Source organism: Thunnus maccoyii, chromosome 10 (assembly GCF_910596095.1).
Source record: "Thunnus maccoyii chromosome 10, fThuMac1.1, whole genome shotgun sequence".
In the NCBI taxonomy this organism is placed as follows: domain Eukaryota; kingdom Metazoa; phylum Chordata; class Actinopteri; order Scombriformes; family Scombridae; genus Thunnus; species Thunnus maccoyii.
Window position 1 is genome coordinate 22,959,313 of NC_056542.1, and position 26,205 is coordinate 22,985,517.

A 26,205-nucleotide genomic window follows, 5' to 3' on the forward strand; every position below is an offset into this window, starting at 1 on the left:
TTATTACATTTATTCATCACACATCTTATATGACTGATTTCATTTGCTGTTAATCCTTCCAATCCTGACTGTTTCTTTTTTGTACTTCAGACCCTCAAGATAACCAGTGTCAGTGTAAATAATTAATATATTATACATATATACATTATACAGTTAATTCTGTTTATATTCATTGACAATTCACCTTAGTGTATAGCTTTTAGTAATATCCACCTGACTTGCACTAATGTACAGTATGTTACAGTATATTATCATTGTATACTGTATATTCAATACATATTAGAGTCCTATGTTTAGTCTCTATTGTGAGGTTTTTTAATTTTATTGTATTTTATATTTTATTTAGTCTATTGTGTATAATTTGGTCTTTTAATTGTGATTTGTGTGAAGTGGCTGCTGTAATTGTGCTGTGGCACTGCAATTTCCCTTTACTTGATCTATCAGTCTCTCCATCTATCTGTGGTCTTATTTAATCCTGCTCTGACTGAGTATAAATTGCTCCATAAAATAGAAGTGGTATGGTTTTCACGAGACAGGAGTGAAAGGTACAAATATTTTCCCTTGAATTACCCTAACTGTTTAACATCCAGTTAACCACCTATCCTGTAGGGGCATGTGAATAAAATTTGCTGTGCCATTTTGTGGTGTGACTGGGCACTAATGCCATAAAAAGCAGATGGCAGTGGTAACCTTTATTGACAGCAGGTTACATAGAGACAGAATTTGATAGAACACAAAGTGATGAAAATTGCTTGAAATCGATGTTGAGATGCCCATCAAGGGCTCTTCAAATGAATGATTTCTCCTAAACTGGCAATAGTAGCTATGTAGAGTTTCTGTGCTACATAAAGACAGGAGCACAGAGGAATGATAATGACAAACTTGATGGAAGAAAATTAGAGAGGAAGTGTTGAGATTCTTAAGATGTGTTGAAAGGTTCATCTTTCATTTATGATAGAGGTTGCTATGCGGGTGTGATTATCATGCTTCCTGCAGACTCTACATTGTATCCAATTTTAATTTTATTCACCACAGTACGATTGTGCGACAACTACACAAGTATTATTTTCTGGTACCATGCATCTTTTTCTGTAGACTACCAGACATCTAATGGAAAGTCAAGTCAGTGTTACTTTAAAATCTCATTTAGTATTTGTGCAGCTCATTATTTTGTATAACGATGCAGTTTACTGAATCACTGATGACTGAGGATGAATGAGGTTTTCTGCAGAATAGCCAGTTTCTCAATTTGTCACATTGTATCTCAAACGTTGTCTAGCAGCGCTGGCCTTATTTCACCTTTCAATTAGCTTGAGCTGTTTTTTTTATTTTAATGTAGTTATAAAAAAACGTTTTGTTTGTACAAGTACAAAATTGTTTTGTGTTTTGGGTCCTTGTATTTCCAGGAATACAGGGACTTCTAACTGTCACTGTTAATGAATGTAATCCAGTGTAGTCCACGAAAGCACACAAAACATCTGTTTAACCAAATTGCTTCCCTTCCATTGAAATGCAACAAATCAGTAAATTGTATATGAGTAAATAATGTGGAATAATATGTAAATTATCTTGCAAAATATAACATAATGTTGGATGTCTGTAACGTGTCAAGTGAGTTATCATGTCATAGGGTGGAAAAGGAGTTGCAGTTGGAGGGTGGCAGAGAGGAAGAGGAAGGCAATGATATGAAAGAGGAATAGCACTGAGACACTATGGGGACAGTGCTACAGTTAGGAAATCACAACACAAGTAGATATTAAAGTGTAGATTACACTGTAATTGGTGTAGTGACAGTGAAGTGGTATAGAAGGACGAAGCTAAAAGGTCAAAGTGTCCAGTGTTCTTGTCTACAGATTAAATCACAGTGGCAGCTCACAGTGACAACCATTCAGTCATTCATGGAGATCTGAAAGGACACCAAAAATACACATGTAGGTAATACAATTTTTATTACATTTAAAATCTGCTGACAAGTGGGCATTTTTTTATGTCTTAAAGTGAGGTTGATGATATGTACAGTAGTGTGATGTCGGGGCTCAGTGCTGCTCTAATAATCTCTGTCTACATCTTGTCCTTTTCCTCTGTAACACTGTTGAAATTCACAGCACTAGATGGGCTACTCTGCATTCTTGATGATGGCTGTCTTTTGCATCTGTTTTTACATTAAAGTTTCTACTGTTCTTTGCACAGGGTGAGAAACTGTGGCTAAAAAAGTAGTTGACAAACTGTCTGATGACCTCCTATTTAGCCAAACTCAAATTTTACTGCAGCATCATTCTATTGGAAGTACCCCCCTCCCTTCTATTTATGTCACTGCATATCAGCTTCCACCAAGCTCCTGCATGCTAACAAGCTACCTGGACTTCTTCACTGCAGGAAATAACATGACTTGTGTATCTTATCTAAACTGCTTGAGTCCAGAGGGCACTTATGATTTTCCTGTTGTCCTCCATATGTTGTTTTTTTTTTTTTTTAACTCGACTGGCATGAAGAAGCTTCCCCACATAGAGGACATAGTCATCTGTCAAAAAAACTATATTATTTGTGTTGACATTATCAGGGAGAGACAGTGAGACAGTACAAGCAGAAGAGATGGTTACATTACAAATTGCACTGTCAGTACAGCACACTGTCAGGTAAAAGAAATAGCACCGTGACTCCAAATATTCCTTCAGCTGTGTTGAGCTCACTCTCCCAGAGTTAGTTTGTATACAGTACACTCTTCATTTTCCAACCAGAAATCAATTGGATGCTTATCCTCTCCCCACAAAGCCCTCTCTGTTTGCTGACGGTGGGGAGAGGGGCTTATCTGTGTGGTCCAGCCTCTACCCTCACTTAGAGATGTCTGGACCCTGCATCATCTCCTCAATTCCTTCTCTTCGTCTTTCTCGATCCCTCTCTGTCTCTCACACACACACACACAAACAGTCTTTTGTGAGTATACAGCCAGCATCATCAGAATTTCGGACAGGAGAGGTGGGGAATGGGGTGTTAGAGGAGGCTTGCCAGGTTGGAATGGTAAAAAAGAGGGTAGATGGCGAAATTACAGGAACTACTGCTAGAAAAGACACAAGTGAGGGAGGCAGAGATCAGCTCTGAGAGACAAACTCAGAGAGAGATGCAGGACAACATGTAAAGAGGAGGAGTAATTGCACTATTTTATTTAATCACATGAGAGGCTTTATTCTAGTAAAATGAAAAATGATGTTTTGTGCTAAATACTTTAATTTTTCTCAGGGAGCAAGGCCATCCTGCCTAGACTGATTGTGGAAATTACAAACCAAGCACTTTAGCTGAATGTTTCCTTTCTATTGCATTTCATTTTGCATCTTCACAGTAAATCAATAAGTCTGACTTTTTACTAAGACTCGGATTTAGTGTTTCTATAACAAGAAATGAAAAGAGTAGTCTGGCTTTTTTAGGGTTAAATCGCAGACTGACACACACAGCATATGCTCATGTTATAAATCTAGCCTTTAAACTAATCTCTGCCACAGACTGTAGACTAAAAGCCTGATGTAATCTGACACTCCATCTCTATAATTTGTTTTATGAACCCTCCTCACTGTCATTATCAAGGAATTGATTCATGTTGCAGGAGTAGAGTTGACTGTACCATGATGGATCACAATAAAGCCTTGTCCACTTAATTGTCAGAGTTTTCTTATGCATTTGCCTTAACCACACTGAAGGAAGCACCTCGTAGTTTTATTACCACATCAAGTCAAAGTATGCAAGAGAACTCAGCAGGTGTCTTTCTCCCCGCAGCCCTTCCATTATCCTCAGTACAGTTTCATGATTCAGTTAGCGGCATTGGATTTCATTTCAGAGCATTAATTTAGAAAAAAGGCATTCTGGACTCTAAGCAAATTATGTTGCCCTGCTAGATGATATTTTGCAGCAATTAGCAGCTCTCTTTTGTATTGGGAATTAAGTTAATGCTCTCTTATTCCTCTTCAAGGGAATAAATAACATTTTGCTTAATTCTGAACAATCTGTTGCTTGTAGGTTCACATCCACTGAATTGTTAAACAGATTCTTACAGTTTATTACAGAATTTAAAAAAGTCTATTAGCTTACTGAGTTGATGCCCATTGCATTGGTTGTGATTGTGCACTTGCATCTGTATATTTTAAGTTTTTACAGAGAATTATTCTGTTTTAGAACATTTCTGCTTCTGCAATGATTTGACAAGTGTATACATGAAGTAAAAACAAGGAGCTGGCTTTTTGCAGCTTCTCTAATAACATTCCCCATAATGCAAAACACCAGTCACTCTACTAATTTACAGCTATGTTTACCCATAATCAGGAATACTGCAAGCAACACTGTCTGCACTGTCTCTTGCCACTGTCAGGACTCTTTCATTCCTTACCTTTTTACTTGTCACCCTTGTTCAGTTTTCTCACCTCTGCTAATCACCTGACAGACCTCTCCCCAGCTGTTTTTAGATTAGCCATTAGCCCCATACTCTAAATAGACTGTTCACCCTCCTTATTTGCCAGATTCCTGTCATTTTTGCCTACATTAAACTCACCAACACCTTCTAAGTAAACTGCCTCAAAAACTTTTCAACTCTGTCCTTATGTTTACCTTTGGGATCCTAACTCCTGTCGCCAGCATTATTGAACTGTGCCATTGTTAAAAATGAAATAAAACTGTGCCCAATTAAGGCTTGGTCAGGCAGTGCTACAGAGAGATTAGAGAGTTATTTTCTGGGTTTTGTTAATGCAACTGCAGTTCTACAGAGACCAAGGCACAGGAACACACAGGAAGAGTCCAAATAAATGAAACTTTATGTTTACTTTTCTTCTTTTCTTTTCAGAGTTATAGTCCACTGTAACACAAATGTTCTTTCATAATGTTCTTTTAGTTTGTCCTCCATCGTCTCAACAGTGAGTACCTTGGTCACCTATGGGTAATGGCTTACTAAACTAGCTCTGAAGGATTTATATTGGCCATTTTTGAAAGTGCAAAGCTTGCAGAGGCACGAATGCAAGTGTAGTGCCATTTGTGTTGGACTAAATCTTTTGCACCACCCCTGTTTGGTTTTCTCTGGATAATCAAAATAATATTTTCTGTCACGCAAACGAGATTATTACGCTTGCTTTATGCGGTCATGTAAACAGTTTAAAAAGAGGGGAAATTGAAATGTCAGACTGCAGATATAGAAAGATAACCTCACTGATTGTGAAAAAGAGACAGATGTTGCAAAGGTTGGGCTGACAGACTATATAGTTTGGCGGTCATTATTGAGCCATAACATGTGCAATTCTAACCAAAGGCTTTTGTGCTGGTCCCTCTTTCTGCAGGATTTTAACCTGCAGATTCATTATAAGAAAGGAACAGAAAATGTAATTGCTGATGCTTTGTCCAGATCTTCCTAAATTTCACTTGAATTGAACATCATAGGGGTATGTTTAATTCTTCTCTACTTCAGCAGACTGGATGTGTCTATGTATCAGGTGTGGGTGTGTGTGTCTGTGGGGACAAGGAGGTGATTGGTGGATCATCTTCCAGCTCTGGCAGGTGATTGGCTGCTTCAAGTGGAAGTCTGCTATATAAAGAGCCAAGATGGCATCGTAGCAGCGCATGGGCATGTCCTATCTCCCTCCTCTCCCAACCAGACACACTTCTTACCCTGATGTTGTTTGATCATGGTTTTGTTCCCTTCTTCTGGACTTAATAGGGGTGGGCTGCCAGTTCTGTTAACCTTATTTCCTCATGTTTATGTTAGTAAGGGATGTAAGTTGTTGTCATTTTGTTCTTGTTTTCGTGAGGTTATATTGATTACTTCCCAGTTAGATTTGTTTTGTTTATGTTGGCCTTTGTTCACCCTGAAGCTCTATGTGCATTATTTAATTAAATAAACCCACTCTCTTTATATTGAGCCTTTTGTCTCTGTGGCTGCTTGGGACTTGGGGAAGATGGGGTTTATTCATGTTGTGTCTTGGACACTCCTGGACAGGCATAACTACTATGGTCAAATATTCAAGTTGACACCATATGGCTGGATCCTGTGTGTTGGTTAATCATTGTGTACCATTATGCAGGGTCAGGGGACATCAGAGGTCACTCCTCTTGTCAAGTTGTTGGCTTTTATAATTGCAGGCTGTCTCATCAATAGTGGTGTTCCACAGAGAGAATGAGGCATAGACCTGGCAATGAAAAAAGCCATTACAGGTGAATAACCAAGCTAGCCATTCCTTTCTTGTGAGCAGGAAACAAATTATACACTTCATGGGCCACAAATTAAAAACCTGTCAAATCCTTGATGTCCCCTAGGACAGTCTATATGTATATGTTATGAATTAAATTATGTAAGAATACAGTATTTGGATACATTTTACTATTTTGTCATTATCTGACTGAAAATAGAGACCTGTCCTCATATAGTCTCATACAGTAACTGTGTCAGACTTTTTTGGCATATAAATGTTAGACATATTTATCCTTGTTATTAAAGACACTTATGATGAGTCATGGGCTCCCTTTATAAAGGTCCAGGTTATAATATGTGTTTAGATAACCTTCTCGTTGACCTTCTGTCTGTCTCTACAACTCTGTATTGACTAAGCTCTGTTCTTCTGAGTCACAATTGGTAGCTTCCTCAGTCCTCAATGAGCTTAAAGCTTTTACATCCTCACCCCTGATTGCCATGAGGACTTAAGTCAATTTAGGAAGCATGAAGAAAATATAGGATCTATGTCGGAGGCATAACCTACATAGATCTGGATTCTGCTCTCGAACTGTATCTCTCATGCAGTAGTGATACTTTGTGCAATTACTATTTTGTACAGAAATGTGTTTCTGGAAATTATTTGCAACCTTTTGTGATTGCGACCTTTTGTGTCAGGGAATAAGTAATGACAATACTATAGGGTATCTCAGCACTTGAAAACAGCTTGCTGCTTGTCACTTCTTTTTCAGATAATACATTTAGACCACAGTACATATTTCTGTATTACACATATTGCATTAAATTAAAAAAAGCTTTTGAAACCGACTGCCACAATAACAAGGTCACTGGTACCTTGGCTGGTCCCATGGTTGTTACCACAAGGTCTTTGTTTTAATAAGCAATTTGACATTGTTTCCTGCTCTGTAAAGACAGGTAGGCAGGAAATAATAGCAGCAACCATTACTACTACCGCTGCTCATCTAGGCATGGAAATTATTCACATACCTTTGTTTCGGTTAGTCACAGATGGTGATATTGTGAGTGTCAGTAATTGGAACAAGCTTGAGTGGCATGCATTATTTGAAAATATTATGCATTTCAATAGAATGTTTTTTGGGGTTTTTTCCTGCAGAATAGCCTTGACTTTCTTCTTCGGCGCTCATGAAGTGTGCATATAAAATGTCATGCTTTTACAGTAAGGTTATTTGCATTATACACATGTCAATGTTATTTTTACTTTAAAAAGCAATGTTTATTTCAATCTGTGTTGTTGTAACTGTGTAACAACTGTACCACCAAAAATGTACCCTTCATTGTAGGTTTCCAAGCCCTATGACATTGTTAATTGTGATTTACTCATCTAAATGCCAGTATTAATATTTAGAATGTGTAAAGAGGCTCCCTGGATTTTTACTTTTTGCCAAATACAAGAAAAGAAAAAGAAAACATCAGTTTTATTAGTACATAGTAAATAAAATATTCTATTAATGATGATAGGTTAATAATTTAATATTGAAAATATTTTACCTAACATTCTAATAATTTTTTAGGGCCCCTGTCAGTCAGCCCTCACCCCTCCCTCCCCCATACGGAGCCCCTGAGCATGATGGAATTTAACCTGTTAGCTTAGTCCATAGTGAAAGAGGTTACTTTTTCTCCCCTAAAATTAGTTGCTTAATATCTTCACAGAAAATTCTGAGTATTTACATTTCGCTCCTCTTTTAGCCGACATTTAATCAATGCAGACAAATTTTAGCAAGCTATTCATATTAAATCAGTTCTCCCTGCCACTGCCTGGTGCCAGGCCCAACAGATGCAGCTTCAGGCTCAGCAGCCCTGTCTCCCCATCCCCCATCCCTCTACCAATGAACCAGCCCTACTCCAGGGTTGTCAGGTCTGTGTAACAAAACCAGCACAATGGACAATCAAAACCAGCCCAAAAACCAGCCAAATACCAGAACTCAAAATATGCCTCTGCCAAACAATATACGCTGCTTTTAAAGTCCAACAGCATTGCTGTCGTTGCCAAATGTATTATAATATCTACAAGGCAACACCATAAATGTTTAGTGCGCCAGCATTAAAAGCATTTTTCCAGAGTTGGGATTGAGAGGCAGGTGCCAGGCAACGGAGAGCACTACAGCACATTGTGTTTGTGTGTGTACCTGGGTGGCGTGTTGGCGTGTGAGTAAGTGCTGATCTAGAGTCAGTTTGGTAGGATTTGGGTATAAATAAATTATTTCATTTAAAATATGGATTTTTATTCATAGATATTATTCAAGTTAGTCAAGTCAAGTCAAGTCATTTACATGCAGAATAGGTCTACCCAACTAGTGGACAAAAAATTCAACCCGTGGCAACACTTCAAATGTAGCCCTACTCCCAGCTGAAGAAGAAGGCAAGCGGCATTGTGTTGAATGACATGTCAGTTGGTGTAATTGCAAAAAGAAAAACGATTAAATCCTTTTCAATGATAAGAATTGGTAGTGTACTTAGTGCAAAAATCTGCTGCTGATTTTATTCTTTTGTTTGATATATCATTCTAAAGATGATAATGTTAATTTATTTTAATTGAAGAGGTTAATATATATTTCAGTTATATTTATTTTAAGTTATTCATTAATGTTAAGAGAATTTTCCATCCAAGAATTTTACCATTAAAATGACATTTAGGCTGTAAAAGATGGCATTTGCATCTTTCTTCTAGAGGGCATCAGTCTTGCATCAAATAGTGAATTCCACCATATGCAGAATGTTGCATGCATGTCTGCACAGTTTTATATTTTCATAGCTCAGTGTCAGTAAATATTGCACAGTAAGTATTGGACCACAAGAGAGTTGCAAGCCTGCAAAGGTAGGGCTATTTAAAGCTTTGAATGGGTCAATTGGGTTCTGGGAGTGTGGTTACAGCAGTTGTGTGGGGTTGTAGTGGCCTGTGGTGGGTTGATGGGGCGCAATGTGATATCTTTTCATTGGGTCCAAATTCCCTGGCTGCACCCCTGAGAGTGATGTATTAGGTTGTCAATGTATTAAGCTGTTACTAGCATTTTATGAAAAGATCATACTGTGTTGGCCAGTTATTGTCATCCACCTCCATGATGCATGTGATTCAGTTTGAATGATGCCATATATAAATTTCACAATGATCAATAGTGCATTGAATGTCTGTGATCTTAACTTATACAAAAGAATATGTCAACATGTTAATGATTTTGAGGACAATGGATGACGATGATGATGACTGCTATTTTGTTTTTATATAATTAATACATTTTCCTCTTGATGTGGTACAAATTTTTTAAAGCCGTGGTAAACCTTTGCTTGTACTGTAAGCATGTAGGTGAAAAACAATGTCTGTTGTATTGCAGGGTTGTATACATACTTACAGCATTTTGGTATTTAACAAAACAAATTGTGCTTTTTCACTAAGTTGCTAAAATCACATTCTTTTTACAAGAGCAAATTATCAGATGAATCCACTGTTTTAACTCCAAGTGTTTCTGGTGTGTCATGCTGACCTCCAATTGTTGTTTTCACTTGACTTCTCCTTTTCGTTCTTGGAAGAGTAACAGCCACAATCTGCTTCCCTGCTGATCAAAGTATCATATAGATACCAAAAGCAGAACATGTGAAAATCTAATTTAAATATCATTTGAAAAAACATTTTACAGCAAATATCTGTTTTCCGCTTTGTTTACTTCAGCAAATGCCAGCAATTATCTATACAGGAAAAAGATTGATTTAAAAAAGTTAGCATATAACTTGAATATAATGAGTGTAATGGAGCCATTTATAACTCCTGAAACTATCATGTCTTGCACTAATACAGCAGTATATACAATCTGTTACTGTTTGGTAGGAAAACTATCAGCTGTATTGTAGATGCATAAAAACAAGAATATCATGGTTGTATTTTTTATGTAGGGCATTTTGTTTTAACATGTCAACCATTGTTAAGCAATTTGAGTATATGGAGTCTACAACAAATGAACATGATATGGCTAATTTGAAAATATGTCTACTTTTATCTATAGTAAAGTAGCAGGATGTCGAGTAAATGTAGAGTACACTGCTCATCTGGGCACAAGTTTTACGTCAAACATGAATAAAGCATTGTCTTTGAGGTAATAGACCATCCTTCGAGATTTGCTACTATTTACATTTGCCACCATAGTTAGCCATTACAAAAGCAGCAGTGTAGAAGTCTCCATTAGTCACTCAAGCTTAAACAGAGGAGATACTGTTTTACTCATTTTCAGTCTCTCTTCCCCTCTCTCACTCCCTCTCTCTTTCCATCTCACCGCCCCCTACACCCTAACCCCGCTTTCCCACTGGCCCTGAAAATAACCCAGAAAGGTTAACTGGCACCTGGCTGCAGCCTGTGAGAACACTGGCCTCATTCTATCCATACACAGGCATATTAAAGAAGTGTGTGTGTGTGTGTGTGTGTGTGTGTGTGTGTGTGTGTGTGTGTGTGTGTGTGTGTGTGTGTGGTGCTGAAGTAAAAAGGGAAGCACTCCACATGCTACATTAGATGTGTCAGGTTTGAAGTGTGAGTAGTAATTGTCCCCTTTCCTGCTTCCTGCAATCAAAAGAGCTTACATAAGCCAAAGAAGCTAAAAATGCTATAATGGGTCCACGAGTGTACAACACTGAAATATGCTTAATGGCCTAAATATATGTCCTTTCCTCGTTTTTCCTCTTGTAATTTTGTCTTTAGTTTGACATTTAATACCTCCTCAAGCAAGCCTGGTTTTTTGATGCGACTGATGTAGCTGCACATAGAGAAACTTCACTCACACAGTGTTGATGGTCAGTCCTGGTGGGACAGGCTCTTTCTTCCCCCACAGGACTGTCAACACTGATATTTTCATCGAAATTTTCTTTTCTTGTGCACCCATCTCTTTCGCTTTCTTGCTCTCTTCTTTACCTTCCTCTGCAGGTGTATCATAAGTGTGTCTCTTTCTCCACAGGTGTCCTTCTTCCTGTTCATTGTGTTTGTGGTATACACCATGCTGCCATTCTCAATGCGGGATGCCATCATCGCCAGTGTCCTGACCTCCGCCTCGCACACCATTGTATTGAGTGTCTGCCTGTCCAGCACAGCCGATCACATGGAACCAGTAATATGGCAGGTAAGGTGATCAAATATAAGTGTGTTTCTGTGGTAGAGCACGTGTAATTTTAGTAGATAAGATATATCATACACACTGAATTACGGAAAACTTAACACAATACTTTACTAAAAGCAAAGTTTATTAAAACTCTACAAACATGCATCCACTCCAACTGATGACTACTCATATACAGTGTTAGAAGACATGAATATGGTTATAGTGTGACATGGCTACACAACATCCTGTCTTATACAAACTGCATGAGGAGTCTTACCACCTTTGCTTTTTTTGTTTGATTTTAATATCCAGATGAAATTTCCTTTTCCTTTCCAGACGTGTAATATTATCCCATCCTGCTAACAAAATGAGCCTTTGTGGTTATTTTAACATTTTTAACAAACAAACAAAACAAACAATGTGACCTTTAAACTAAAACTAATTTAGCATAGCAGGTGAGCGATAGAAATTCTAATGTGGGTTTTTTTTTTCTTTACTTTATTAAAAGGTCACCCTCTTTCCAGCAGTATTGCTGTTTGGAGTTGGCATATGCTGAGAAAAAGAAATAATAATATCAGGAAACCAATTATCTCGGAAAGGGAGACTTTAATTAATTTGAGTTTATTCAAACCTGATTCCAAAAGTCAGTGATTGCCAATACACCTCAGTCTAATTCCAGCTAATGCATAAAGGAAAGAACATTCATTTAACAAGCATGTCACAAAAGCCACACTTCACTGATAATCATAGATTACATTGACCAAGATGAAATTTAACATTTCAGAGCTAAATCTCAAAGGATATTTCCAGCATATAAATAGGCCTAATAATAATTATTTTATTATGTCTTCATATCAGTTACTTCCCACATATTCATCCCTTTTCTCTACATCCTTTTGTGTGTATTGCTGTTTGTCAGCCCTGTTGCTCAATTGCAGTCTGACTGGAATGTGGCTACACAAAAAGGAATTTATCATAAATGGTTATTCAACTTAATGTTATAATTTTTTATCACACAATATGACTCCCACTCTGAGATTCTTTTCAGGTATCACTAAAGCATTGATATTATGTGTTTGAAAAATGTCTGGTTGAGACAGCTAATAAAGCCTCTCCAAGCATGACAACAATAACCTCTCTGGAGAAATAAATCAAAAATATCATTTATAGTCTCATATTCAAAAGATATATTTTCCCTAAGATAACAGGAAAACACTTACTGTGCACTTTTCTTTAAAAATTCTACATAGACTTACAAAGTAATACACATAATGACAATCAATTTAGATGGTTTGTGCAGCCAGAGCTGTATCCTCGCACCCGATAATGATTCTTGTGCCTGTATCTTCATCTGTTTCTGCTTTTCCTGCTGTTATACCTTTACAATAATTCTCTATTGCTTCTGTGAACTCTGCTGTGATGACCCGTTATTGGGTTTCAGCCTTTTTTGCTCTCACGTGTAGCATATAGCATGTTCATACTGGCATCTGGGCAGCCTGGGGCTGTATACTACATGGCCGGCCATTATCTGCCAACTCGTCTTATGCACCAGGTCAGTTTGCCTGTCAGCACAATTCCTGTGGCAAATCTGCCAGAGAGATGTGTTTTTATGAGAATCTGCCTACTAAAAATATTGTATATCATGTGTAAAGTGAAAGCAACAACGGAGGTCTTTTTTTTTTGGCTTGGCTGTAGTGTGTGCAAGAACAGCAGCGATAGGTTAATGTTAAAGTGTTTGATAAGAAACTGTATTATTTTGTGTACTGTTTTTGTTAACTAGCCAATGAGCTCCCACATTTTATGGTTACAATCCTACACACACTACTTCCTGTCCTGCCTGCTTTTTGCCAGTAGTAGTGGTAGTAGTAGTAAATTTTGCCTGATGAAGTCTAACTAAGCCTACAGGGAAATGTCACTCAAAAAGTCTGTACATAGAAGAGGTGTAATCAGGCACAATAAGTGAAAACATTTGTGTAGATTTACCATACGTGCATAGGGTCATTGTCAGTTTGAAATTGGGGAATTACATTAAGAATATGGAGAGGCACTATGAATGAGTGAGTGACCAGCAGAGAAGAGAAAACACAAACGCTTGTATAAATCAAACTGAATCTTAATTAAGGCTGCGTCCCCTTTACCTGCTGTTTTCTGGTGAAGAGATTGAATTGTTGGTTGATTTGTTTTAGCCTGTAAGAGATGACCGTTCTATACATGTTGGGAAGGCGTTCCTAATATTTCTGTGTGTGTGTCAAGTTACAAGAGCATTGATGGAAGGAGACAGATTGCTGCTCAATCGGCAGTCAAGATGGCATGCCGAGCTAGACATAACACTGCCAAGCAGAAAACTGCCCACTAGTAAACACAGGCTCTGCCAAATCCTGGCTGCTTTATGTTTTGTTGTCAGTATTTTATTTGTTGCCAGTGACAGTGATGATGTTTGCTATCAGTTCTTTAGAGCCAAGTCTGTATTTGTGGTTGTGGTGATGGCAGGGGAAAAGTTAGTCATAATTTATTGTGGTACAAATACAATATGTGTGTGTGTGGAGACAAGTGCCTTCACAATCTGTATGTTCCATTAACAGCCTCTTTTGTAGGAAGAGGATGACGGTCCCATAAATGTCTTAAACAATGGGATGTTATAGTTGTCAATTTTGCCACTAATGGACATCCCAGATGTTTGCAGCATGTAAATATATTTGCTTAAAGATGGAGACGTCAGACATTAAGGCATTTAAACACCAGTTTCAAAAAGCATAATTTTGTGAAATTTTCAAAGCTCAATATTTCTCTAATTTGATGTGATGATACCTGACCTTCCTTCTATACACAATTTTTAAGACACAATTCTAAAATGATTCAAGGTCTTTTTTTTCTTTTTTTCCACCTGTCAGTGTTGCTGCATAACTCCCTGCATTGTGTTGTGTGATAACATAGAAGTACATTCAGTGTGCCATGGAAACAGCACCCTGAGTGGCCTGTTCTTCTTTCTGAGGAATATTGGATCCAATAACCTGACTCACTCACTTCAGTACTTGCAGTAGTGGGGTGCTGGTTCTCATCATGGAATGACATTTGCCCATAGCAGCTGATAGCAAAGATCAAATGAAAGGCTTGCAAAGGTTCATGGTAGATATAGGTGGACTTCTCTATCCAGGACTTGAAATTGAAAAATTTCAGATCATCACCCAAAAAAACACCTGACGCTAAAGATACTTGTAACTCAGAATTTCTGTTAGACTAACTTGTTTTGTTGAAATAAACTAGATTATACATCACTGTAAACCTAGTGATAATCTATTTAAATGGTATTTGTAAACACATTGCAAGCTTCACTGGTATAATGACCAGTTATTTATATTTTTTCCCCTTTTTATTTTCCATTTTAACTAATAAGAGGCTGCTTATTAAGACACAAAATCTATAAAATTAAGTTCTATTAGTTAAATATTTAAAATTCACTTTTGACCTTTTTATGGGACTGTAACTTGCTCAGTTGTCATCATACGACACAAGCCGTTAGCTGGCGCGGGGAGGGTCATCTTCCATGAGGAAATTGACGTCAAACTTTGGTTCGCTTTCCCACCACTCCCCACTGTCCCACCACTGCTGGCGTCTGAGCTTGGGAAGCACCCAACAGTCCAGTTAGGGCGGTGGCTGCTCAGTGCCACTCTCTATGTGGTCCCATCCAAGACACCCGAAGCAGAAAGCATGTGGGTCGGCAGAGGCAATAAGGCCATTGCATGACAGGCATTGATGAGCTTCTTGAAGCTGCAACTCCATTCATGGAGATAGAAGATCCTCCAGACACTCCAGGAAAATCTAGTAACTGAACCTTAAGTCTTGAATATTCTATCACAGATATGTATTCTTAAGATTAAGAATGAACCTCCACACTTCACTTTATAGTGTGTGAAGGATGTGTGCTTGTTAAAAGAGGACCCCAACAGTGAACAGTGAGCAGCAGCATCGTCTTGCAGCAGCCTTACAGCCTTATGTGCAATATAAATTCAACAGCAGTAGAGAGAGGGGGACGGGAGAAAAGGGAGAGAATCACAAAATAGTTAATTTAAAATATTTCTGATGTGTTGGCTCTGCAGTCCTGACAGCAGCTAGAACATTGTGTTTTTATTCAGACTCAGACAAGCTACAGATCACTATGTGGAATCAAAAGTCATAATTTTCCTCTTCTTTCTGCCTTCCTTCTCATTTTTGATTGACATAGTCTCGCACTCCCTCCTCTTCTCCGTCATAACAACATATTTGTTATATTACTCTTTCAGAACAGTGAACACAAATAAATCAGCTGTTATCTGAAACCGCGCTTGTCCCAGATATCAAACCATATACTGGACACTGGACTGAAAATAGAATTTAGGTTCCATCCCAGTTAGCCTGATATTTTGTCCTTTGTTTTGTGTAACTGTCACCGCAGTGCAATATAAATAGGTGCATGTAATATAGCTACATCTGCATGAACATACTACTGTGCAAGTGTTATGAGACAACTTCATTGTAAGTGATTCAGGCCATGCAAAGACATTAGCAAAATAAATGGTCAAGATATCTATTGTAAAATCAACGATTTTAACAATTTCACACAAACACTAAGATGAAATACCACCCTTGAGAAAATGGACATAAATGGCCATTATTAAATGATTTCTCTATATTTCCAGCTCTGAAAGGTTGATATCTCCCTCTGGCTCTGAGACACACTACAATGTAATACTATGGTCAGTGATGCAAGCTAATTGCTAATATACAAAGGCATCAAAGTAATCTACCACTAATCGTTTTATGTAGCCTGATTTAATCTGTTCCTTGGGATAAGGCCTTGAATTTCCATTTTGTCGTAGGCCAAATTTGATCAGAAGCCATTTTCTTAGTGCGTTGAAATCGAGCCAGGAAATGATGCGTCGTGTATTTCTATTATGTGAGCTCCATTTTAGTGAGTTGGTGAGATGCACTACGTGGAGACATACGTAATCTGTCCATCTGTCTCTCTGTCTGTAAGGGCACAAAGTGACTATCTCCCTCAGGTTTGAGGATCATTCTGAATGTTCATAATCTTTCTAACATGTACAGTACAGCATAGCATGTACATTATATGTGTTATTAGACGTGTGTGCACTATAACATTGGACGATATTTATACACATTTCTCTACCCTTAGAGATTTTACCATATCTACAGTATTTATACCATGGTAGCTCTATCCTTTCAATATATCTGGTTGTATCAGGTCATTGCGGACAATGTTGCCAATCAGTGAGCAGCACAGCTTTATCTCAAAATGAGATTATAATTTTTGCATCAATGTGATGAGGTGCCATGATTTGTTTATTTAATTTGCTATATTAGCCAAAGGCAGACATTTCTGCTTGGTTGTTGTATTGATTTTATCTGCCTATAAACAGCTCCTCACTTGTTTTTTCCCCCCAAAATACTATATCACTTTATGAAATATAAATCAAATATTCATATCGCTCACTCCTAGTGTACATGTTTTTCTGTCTGTGCAGGTGTATAATGTTCTGTATGTTGTGTGCTTACAATATATCTGTACTTTTGTGTGTGTGTGTGTGTGTGTGTGTGTGTGTGTGTGTGTGTGTGTGTGTGTGTCAGAGTGAGTGCATGCATTTTCCTTCTCTTGTTTCTCTGACAGGCTCAGGCTCTTATCTCTTTTTTGAGATAAGAGCAGTGAGGCTAGGTGACAGGATGCTCTAAGGCTTATGTGTCAGAGGGTAACTGCGGGACAGCAGCTAAAACACCTCTCCAGCTTTCTATGTAGCATTTGCGAAGGTGAGGCTGATGGATATATTGCGCTACAACATGCTGTTCAATCAGCTTGTAAATAGCAAACATGCTATTTGACTTTATTACACTATTTGACATTTTTTTGCCCTCCTGAATAATCACCTCTGGTTGGACATTGAATGTAAGATTATTTTTTCTGATGAAGTAATTTGTTCAGAGAGTGCAGGGGTAAACTGCTTTAGCCTGTAGCAATAGCATATTAATTAATATGCTAAGGCTATGCTGTCCATATATATAGTATAAATCATTTTTATGGAGCAAGGGACTTGCACTCTAAATTGGTCTATGATATTTTTGGATGTTGTGGGAAAAAAAATCATTCCATTTTTAAATGTCAAAAATATTGCCAGAAACCAAGCTGCCATCAGACTTTTTATTTTGTCTGACAACAATTCAGAAACCCACTAGCATTCAACTTACATAGCGGTTATAAGACTCTTTGCATTTAAGAAGCTGACCTGTTATTTTAACTTCACTCCTACTTGAATTATGAATAAAATATCTCTGAATGCATTTTTCATTAGTGTCTGGCTGCTTGCTTACAGAGTTGGGGATATAAAGGTCATTGGTTCACGATACTGTAATCTGTTGGGAAGGATTTAGTGAAGAAGATTAATGAGAAATGTTTTGCTATCGTCGAAACAACCGCTATTGTTGAGAACTAACATCTTGAAGACTGCAATAGTGAGGCCAGTTGGTTTTGCTGTAGTACTTCTTCTGGATATTTTTCTACCTGTTGTTGATGCACACATGTGCTTCATTTAGCCCGTTTACTGTTTAAGTGATGATGCACAGCACAACATTTTACTGTTCTGAATTTGTACCAGTCAGTTTTCACCAGCTTGGCTTAAAAAGGATAACACCAAAATAAAACCCTCATGGGCATTGCTTGTTCAAAGTACATTGTTGCCCAAGTATAGCTATGAAGACCCTTAAAAACTAAGCATGTGCATGCAGACAGACACTGACACACACACACACATTTAGTCCAACGTTGGTGGTACTTGGGGTTTTTAATTAACTCTAGTTTCAGTTAATTTATATCTTTCAGGCTCACTCAGCAACTTGGAAAAAAAAACACCAGCTCATCCTACTGGGGATTTGTAAATGTCAGCCATTAAATGTGTACACTCTTGTGCATTGTTGGAGTGTGCATACAAATTCCCCAGGGGGTATTAAGTGAGAAGGAACCATGCTGACATCTTCACTTTGTCAAGTCCATTAAACTTTACAGTGCTGGCTCATTGGAGTCTTAATGAACCAGCTCATTTATTGAAGAGGTGAAAGCCCCCTGCTGGGTCTAGATTTATGCACATTTAGAAATATTCAATTCCACTTTTTCCTGCATGGAGTGTGAGCAACAGTGATGCAGTGCCACATTTTCATATTGGTATTTTTCCAACACTATATTCTTCTCTGTTTCTAAATGATGTAAAGAATGATCTAGCCACTCATTGTAAAAATACACTCACTGAGCACTTCATTAGAGCACCTGTGCAATCGAATGCAATCCAATACAACAGCTCTGCCATAAATTCTACTATTACGAGGCTTAAAACTATTTAACCTGGGTTACATTATTCATTTTCAGTTTTTTGTTGACATTGTCAGAAAAGTGATAAGTCTTCTTCATGTTTATTATTAAGGTCGTAGTGGGTGCTTGTGGTGTACTAGAGTGCATTAAAACGAAAAGTATTCCTAATATTTTGTCACTCCATTAACATACAGTACCAGTCAAACATTTGGACGCACCTTCCCATTCTCTTAAATGAGAAAACATATTAATATTTTTTCTCAGTGAGTGTATATTTCTTCTTTCAGTACACAGCTCTGCTTTACAGCATTTGAATGCTCTATAAGGATAAAATATTTATTATGTAAAAGATGACCCTTCTTTCCAAGTCAACTTTTTAAATTAATGTTTGTACAGATTTTATCCAAACTGGTGTTAAACTCAGCAGTACTGAAAAGTAGTCATGTTTTTATATCACGACCTTCCCTCTAACCGAAAAGCAACCTTCATTTGAATTCTTCAGTATTAATTGTTGAGTGCCAAATCATCAATAATTCATCATAGCACTCACACTCTGTATAAGCTTTATCTGATAGAATTTCACATAGACTCTCAGTGGTATCAGCTGCATATACATGTATTACTTGTTTGAGGGAAACTAGGGCTTTATTTTAATCTAAATTGTTGTTTTTTTTTCCATTGCTGAATTAATATTTAACTTCCATTGGTTACTCATGTCTCCTCTTTTTTATGTGCAAGTTAGATGTCACTCAGGAATTAAGTTTCCTACTGCAGTTCTTTCTTGAGAGTTATAGTATTTTTTCATTTTGGACATTTTTTTTTTGTTGACCTGTGTTGTTTGACAGCTTGCATGATTGCTCAGATGTTTCTTGTTATTTTTTATCTTAAAATTAGAGGGTATATTTGTAAAAAAGCAAATTTATCGGTGCTCATTTGTGCCTACGTTAATTTCTATTGTAGGGATCATTAAACTCCATCTGCTGGATGTCTGTTGCCAACAGGTCATTAAAACAAGATTCACCTTCACCCTGATCTTAGACAGTTGTCTGCCTCTCCACATGGTGGTATAATAACAGGCATAATATCCTGCATAGGGCTTAGCTAGTATCTGATTTAGATAATCCCAGAATTTACTAGCGTGGCTCAAAGCCGTGTAGAGGCCATCCTCACCTAACCCTGCTGTTATCTGTAATTGGGTACCAGTGAGGTACGGATGATTCACATGGCCAGTCAATTCACACAGCTGACCTTTGAGATGGTCTTAATCGGTGTCAGTGTGTTGTCTAACAGATGTCAGCTACAAGAAACGCACCCATGTTCAACTGAATGTAATCTGTCCTGCAGTTCAAATACTTTATCCATAAGGACAACTGTTGAAAAGTATTTTCCTCCACTGTGTCTGCAGTCCACTGGATGAAGAGTCTGTCAAAACGTATTAAAAACAGGTTTAATATGTTGTGCTTTGCAGCCTGCTGACAAATATCATACTGCAGGTTTTGCAGCTTAAATAAAATAAACTGCAATAGAGGTACACTCCACCAATCTATGCATCCTCACCTCTCTGTACACAGGAAGTAGCAAATCAAACTTTTGTGAACTTGCTTCTTAAAACCGGTAGAGAAAGAGTACATTTTCCATCTACCCAGAGCTAGACTCCTTTTCACCATCTCCATCCAAGTAATCATTTACATCTGACATCACACATTGGTTTTGAGGACTGCAAAATGGCAAGCAAGTACTTCAAGCTGATTCTTTTGGGATGTCTAGTGCAACAACAGTCCTGCTTCAGGCTCACAAAGAAAGAATGAAAGGGTAGCTGAATGTATTTTCAGTTAAATATGGTGATAATTTAGAGTGAATTAAAGAGAGATTATAAAATATTGCGCACAATATATGGACCTTTGAAAGGCCTTTTATAAAGCAACTTACAAAGGCCCCAGTCCATCCTCTAGTGTTTGCTTTCAGTCGTTCTGTGTGCTTGTCTAGACCCTGTGCTCTGAGCACTATTCTGCAGCACAAAGTTCTGATTGATTGTTTTGTCAGACTTTAAGCCAGCCTTGTGAATGTAATGCCTTTAATGCGGACAAAATAACTCTGCTTGTGTGTCTTCTTTCAGTGTTTGGAAATGTTTAGAGAGGAGATAATAAATTCAGTCGCCAGCAAGAGGGTGTCTGTCCCAAATACACTGAATAAATGTGAAAATAAAGTCAGCCAGCAGACCACACTCATGCACATGGCCTCTGCCCTTGCTGTTTGCTTTTGTCAAATAAAAAGGGGGAGACAGTTACATGGCTGGTGTATTCACAGTGTTTAATACATTCATCTGATATATATTTAGAACAGTGTGTGTGTCTGGACATATGAATCAGTTTTCTCAGTAAGGATACTGTATACATTTGTACTTTTCATCATGAGTATTATTGGTTGTGACTTGTTTGTGTAGCTACTGCACACTGTAGGTCATAGTTATGAAACATTTATTGGACACTGCTGATGAGTAATCATTGTCTTGTTATTCAAGATGGAGCAGCAGGAAGTATCATGTCTTTGCTGTTGGCAAAAGGTAACCATGTTAGCACTGACACTGCCGGCACAACTGGAAGACAGTGTTTGCAACTGTTTGTGACAATCTATGAGGGGTATAGTAATATTATGTATACAAGTGTAGTACAGGTCAAAGGTTTGGTCACACTTTCTCATTCTTGGTACTGTGTGTGTGTGTGTGTGTGTGTATTTATTTTTGTATGTGCCTATTTTTGTCTGGCAGCTCTAGACTATGTTTTCTAAATGGTTTAACAATGTATACTTTAAGATCCATAAATATTTTAAAAGTATGACATGAATTTTTTAATGCAATGTACAGCTAACCTTTGTTGTTTACCGGCAATAGGCTGGTAATACTGTACAGACAAATACTATAGACTTCTGTGATAAAGACAAATACATGATGTAGGACCTATGTAATTTTGAACTTCTGTTTTGCTCTGTCTGAGAATTATAATGAAATAAAACATGTTCTTTGTGCAAAAGGTCACAGGCTTATTGTCCAGGTGCAGTAATGTAAATCTGTTGGGCACATTTACGTCAGATAAGAGAGAGAGCAAATTGCCAATGGTCACTGTGACAATAAGGTCACCATTATGCTGGAAAGAAAGACAAGAGATGTGAAAGGGAAATTGGTGAGAATGAGATGAGGCTGGCAAACGAGAAAATGGGAAACTGCAGGAAAGAGTGTGAAGGAGAGGTAGATAATATTCCCTTTTTAAAATACAATGGGAGGGGACCATTAAATTGTCCATTTGCTTTAAATTGCGAAATATTGAGCTCAAGGTTATCAGGGCTCCTGGGTCTTTATACATTCACCTGTCATCACTGGGCCACATCCCATCATAATAGATCCTCTAATGGAGCTTCCTGTGTGGTGCTGCCACGAGGGATGCATGTAAATGAACATAAAGCACTGTTTTGAAATAAAAAAAATAAACAGAATAGACTGCACCTCTCACAGATCGCAATTTGCACTCTGTGGGCACAGTGAAGAGGTTTGGTGAAGGCGTTTATCCTCATGTGTCATATTTAACACAACAGTTTGTTGTTTTCTGTTCTCTGCTGTTATAGTTGGACAGTGACCGAAAAAAAGGGGTTCAATGTAAGAGATGAGTTCTGCCCACGCAGACATGCAATACAATTGCCATTACCTTTATGATTGTCCTTGGAGCTTTTTCTATTCATCTATTTCTTTTAGTACCATCCCCATGTCTATCCAACCCGCTGATTATAATACAGCATGACTTGTTTGTAAGCATCTCATAAAGTGTGTGCCATTAATACATCACTTATTCTTCTTTTATTGAAATACCTGTTGAATGAAGAGTGAGTCGAGAGGATGAGGATAGATGTGAAAACAGGACTGACAATATACATGTATGCTTGTGGCCATGTGAGGCAGAAATTCTGTTTCCACATCAAAACAGAAAATTGTTGAATGGATGAAAAATGTAGACATCTTTGCTAATGTTCTTGATTCTCACAACAAGTGGTTACCAAAACCAAAAGAATGTATCCTGTATACGGTGGCCATTCTAGGATGTGTCAGATTCAACTTTACTATGTCAGACTCTCACTTTTCATCGAATGAATGAGAGTGAAAGTGAGTGAGTGAGTGAGGAAGTGTGTGCAATGGATAGAAATTGGACTGAAAATTGTACTTGAAATTTGGTGCTTCAAGCATCTCAAAATAATAAATGATTTGCCTCACTAGTTAGTAGATTAACTTTATCTTTTCTGAATATCAGATGAAATTGGCTGAGCGTCTTTCCCAGCTGAGCTTGACAGTCCAAACAGTTGTGAGCCAGAACACAACCTTCTACAGGCACAGTCACGATGCTCTTTAAGACTTGTAGAGGAAAGTTGGAGGTTTTTATCTGTTGTCACAACAAGGTCAAAATGTTTCGACAAAAAAAAAAAAAAACAGCCCAGGTCAGGATGCTGAACTTTAGCTGTGTGTAATTCTGTGTTGTATGTAAACATACTAACATGAGCTGGATAGCATTTTATGGAAAACTGAAGCTCAAATTATAGCTGAGACTGATGGGACTTTGGTCATTAGGTTTTAAGGTATATGGTCATGGACTATTGAAACGTTGACCTGCTGGTGGTGCTCGATGAACAGTCAGAAGACCTCCAAAATCATGGGGATTCATGCTCTGGGGACCGCAAATGTCTGAACCAATTTTCATGGCAATCCATGCAATAGCTGGAGAGATGTTTTAGTCTGTGTTGCCATGGCTAGAGCCACACAGCCTAAAAACCTTGTGCTAGATAATACAGACATGACAAACAAACAAACACAAAAAGGACCCAGGTGAGACTAGGATCCTCTTCACTGCTCATACAGTGGAAGCCTATTTGAAAACTGAGTTGGATGCTTCAGTTATCTGTTATCACCATATTGAGCTCCTGTAGTCAAGGTCACACCGTGTAACACCTGCCATCGAGGCAGACAGAAAAGGTTAGGCATATGTAATTATTAATGCTGACTAGGCCTGCAAGTTATGATTATTTTCATTATCGATTAATCTGTTGAACATTTTCTTGATTAATCGATAAGTTGTTGTGAAAAATTGTGAAAATTGTTGATCATCATTTCCCAAAACTCATGATGCAAACTAAAATGTCCTGTTTTGTCTCAACCAACAGTCCACAACCCAAAGATATTCAGTTTAATGTAAAAGAGGACTAAAGAAACCAGAAAATATTCACATTTAAGAAGTTGGAACAAGAGAATTTTTTGGCATTTTTTGGCAAAAATGGCTCCAAACAATTAATCAATTATCAAAATTGTTGGCAATTAATTTTCTGTTAATTGACTTATCGTTGCAGCTCTAATGCTGACTGCTGAGTCAGCTTGTTTTCACTGAAATAATATGAATTTTGTGCCAGACATAAAAATAAAAGTACCAAATCCAGAGCTATCACTGTCTTATTTATAGACATCACCAAGATTTATGGATATCAGCAATTATAAAGGTGATTGTGATGGTAAAAACTACAAGAATTATTGTATTAATTACTTGTTAAAAGTTGGGAGATTACTAAGTTCACAGGCCTTTTGCAGCAGTCATCTTATTGAGTTTCAAATGTCAAACTTTAGCTCTAGATATTCTTTACTAAACTAAGTTTGGATTTATAACATAGGTGTAGTACACTGTGACAGGAAATGTTGGCTACTCATTAGTAAAATTATTTATCTCAGTAATACAATTAAGATTGATTGCATTCCAGATGATCTGTATCATCACTGATCTTTATTCAAGTTGGACTATGATGAACAACCGTTTTGTCCCTTAAGCCATGCCATAGTCAGATGGAGCCTGTAGTGAGATGGGGTGTTTGCTGTAATCACACTAATTAAGAAACATACAGGCCTCCTTGCGTGTGATGGACCTGAACTTGAGAAATTCTATTTATATAGATGAGAGGAGTGGTCACATTATTAGCAAACTGGATTTATTTATGATTTAGTTTTCATCTCTATTTTTTTCATTTCTTCAGAGGGTAGGGAAAAAGTTTGAACCAGCCACAGTAAAGCGGATGTGGGGAATACATGATGCTATTATTAGGCAATCAACAATGTAGCAGGGGCAGTAAAAGAAGTCACACACATCTAATTCTAGTTTTCATACCATTGGACTGTATTTCTCTATCTCTGAGGTGATTAGTGTGTGGAAACTGTCTCCTCTCAATAACTGATTCACAAAATGAATTAGCCAGTGTTATTTATGGATGCCACATTGCCTCTCCCTTTCAATATGGCATGCAGTACTGGATGTCGACATCACAGCAGGATCTCAGTTGTCAGTGCCTTGTACCCTTGAGGAAAAGCTTTTGTTCTATTTCTAGCTTTGGATCCATATGTCATAAAAATCCATTAACCTCTCAGGACAGGATCATTAAAGCACATTACAATTTTCACATTTGAACATGAAAATTTGATTCATGATCGAAGGTTTACAATTGTCTTCACACTGGGTCCACTGGAGATCAGATTCTCTGACACTGCCTGCTTTATATATCTACTGTAGATAACACACCGACAGGCAGTAAATGGAGAATGTATTTCCTTTTATGACTTTGTTTATGCTCTATCAAATATATGCCAGGCGGTTTTTTGTTTAATGTTTATCTAATTCTAGCTTTGTCTGTCCTCTGTCCCTATACAGATTTTGGCCAATATTATTATTTTCATGTGTGGCAACATGGCGGGGGCGTACCACAAACATCTGATGGAGTTGGCACTGAAACAGACTTACCAGGACACCTGCAACTGCATAAAATCTCCCATTAAACTGGAGTTTGAGAAGAGACAACAGGTAAAGTGGTCAACAAGTCTAAATGAGCAGTGTGCCAGAGGAAGTCAGGTGGGCAGTGAGTGATTGAGTAGTAATGAAGGATGGTGTTGATTCCAGTAATGAATGATGGGCATGAGGAACGTATTATGTAAGACAGATGGGCAGAGTGTGGCAGTGATGATAATGATGATTATGACGACAATGTCTGTAAGGCAGCAAATGAGTGAGTTAATAAATTAAAACTGTTTTATGGCACAATATTGTGTCAAGAGTTGGAGAAAAATATCTAATCCAGAGTAAAATATATATTTTAATCACACTACATAAAATCTTGTAAAAACATTTGAATGAAATCCTTAAGTATTTTAACTTAAAAATCCTCGATGTGTCTCATATACTTGCGCTGCACTGACGGTGCCAAATATTTACTACATACAGTATCTGCTCGGGGATTGGTGTCAGGGGTTGCCTTTTTACAGAATGTGGTAATTGTTAATGACCTCAGTTAGTGTGACGATTATGTTAAGTCCCTGGAGCTTACCACATGTGCTAAACTCTCTGTAGTAAAAGCTGTTTAGCATTCAATGTCTGCTGGTTGATATCTTTGCAGTTGATTCATAACAAATGGGAATATCTGCAACAAAAATTTCATCTGCAACAAAAAAAGGGACTCTTTTAAAGTGAGTCTAATGGAATATAGATCTGCTC

General features: G+C 37.7%; 1 protein-coding gene across 1 annotated transcript in view; it reads left to right on the top strand.

Moving 5' to 3' along the window:
• adcy2a (adenylate cyclase 2a) overlaps positions 1–26,205 on the top strand; it is a 66,509-nt gene that overhangs the window by 11,786 nt on the left and 28,518 nt on the right. The window contains exons 3-4 of the mRNA XM_042423135.1: positions 11,155–11,316; positions 25,369–25,518. Coding sequence (XP_042279069.1) covers positions 11,155–11,316; positions 25,369–25,518 — 312 coding nt within the window. The remainder of the gene's footprint in view (positions 1–11,154; positions 11,317–25,368; positions 25,519–26,205) is intronic.